This window comes from Penaeus monodon, chromosome 19 (assembly GCF_015228065.2).
Source record: "Penaeus monodon isolate SGIC_2016 chromosome 19, NSTDA_Pmon_1, whole genome shotgun sequence".
In the NCBI taxonomy this organism is placed as follows: Eukaryota; Metazoa; Arthropoda; class Malacostraca; order Decapoda; family Penaeidae; genus Penaeus; species Penaeus monodon.
Genome location: NC_051404.1, coordinates 4,660,683 through 4,661,759, shown reverse-complemented (window position 1 = coordinate 4,661,759; position 1,077 = coordinate 4,660,683). Strand labels below are relative to the sequence as shown.

The window sequence follows — 1,077 nt, the reverse complement described above, 5'->3', positions numbered from 1 at the left end:
TGAAAGCCACATCTAGATCCAATAGTTTAAAGAGATGCATGGAGTAAGAGGTTATGACTTAATGTTGGAATCCTCTTTGCAAAATTGAAAAGTATACAGAATTCAAAAGATTTAATGAATAGAATGAAGTAATTACTCTTTCATCAGTAAGGAGCATTACAAAGTCATTTGAAAAGGACTGAGTTAGTTCTAAGGAAAATTCCAGATGGTAGTATTTTTTTTTTTTATTAGGAGATAGTAGTTACAGAATGAATGCAACAGTTGGTAAGTTTAATACATAAAAAACTATTTATAATGGTCAAGCAGTAGGTTAGAAAAATAAACATGATTATATTGGTTCCCCATTCTTCAGAAATGTCATCATGACGATTTAGTTTATCTTTTTTAGAAGCACAATAAATTCTATTCATTGTCACTATTACCATATTAGTTTCCAGGTCAGGAATAGAGATTTGAGTATTGTATCCTCCTTACCTTGATCAACACTTCTTCAGCATAATCCATTTCCAAGTTATATATTTTTTTTTTCACCATACAAGGTCCATGCCAGTGCTCAGTGGGCATTGGTTCGAGAGTCAACTAGTGGAGAGCTACGACCTCCTTTAGATCTGACGTCTCCACTACTGGCTCCTCTGTCACCTACGCGACCAAGATCACTGTCACCAGCTCATTCACTTGATCATGATGACCCTGAAGAAAGGTGGATGGCTCAGGTTAGTGCTCAGGAATGAAGATAAAGGAAAATGACAAAATATTGTAGATAGTACTGTTTGAATTTTATTTAAAGACACTGAGAGCTATGTGTAAGAGAGTTTTTCAGTATTTTGAGCTCACAAGAAGGCATTATGAATTTATTTTCAGATTGCATTTTAAGTATTTTTTATTCCACTAGAAGCAATTTAGCAAGGAGTGCAATTTACTTAGGGGGTTGGTAAGTAAGGGATATACAGTCTTTAGGGAAAAGGTAAAACCAGTATCCAAATGAAAGTAAATTACTCTTTAGGTGGAGATCCACACACATGCCGGGCCACACAGGAGACTCTGGATGGGCCCTCAGTTCACCTTTAAGTCTATCCC

The 1,077-nt window shown here is 35.7% G+C and overlaps 1 protein-coding gene across 1 annotated transcript in view; it reads left to right on the top strand.

Moving 5' to 3' along the window:
• LOC119584996 (breast carcinoma-amplified sequence 3 homolog) overlaps positions 1-1,077 on the top strand; it is a gene marked incomplete in the record, with an annotated part of 31,901 nt that overhangs the window by 17,497 nt on the left and 13,327 nt on the right. Inside the window, 2 exon segments of the mRNA XM_037933606.1 lie at positions 540-713; positions 1,004-1,077. Coding sequence (XP_037789534.1) covers positions 540-713; positions 1,004-1,077 — 248 coding nt within the window.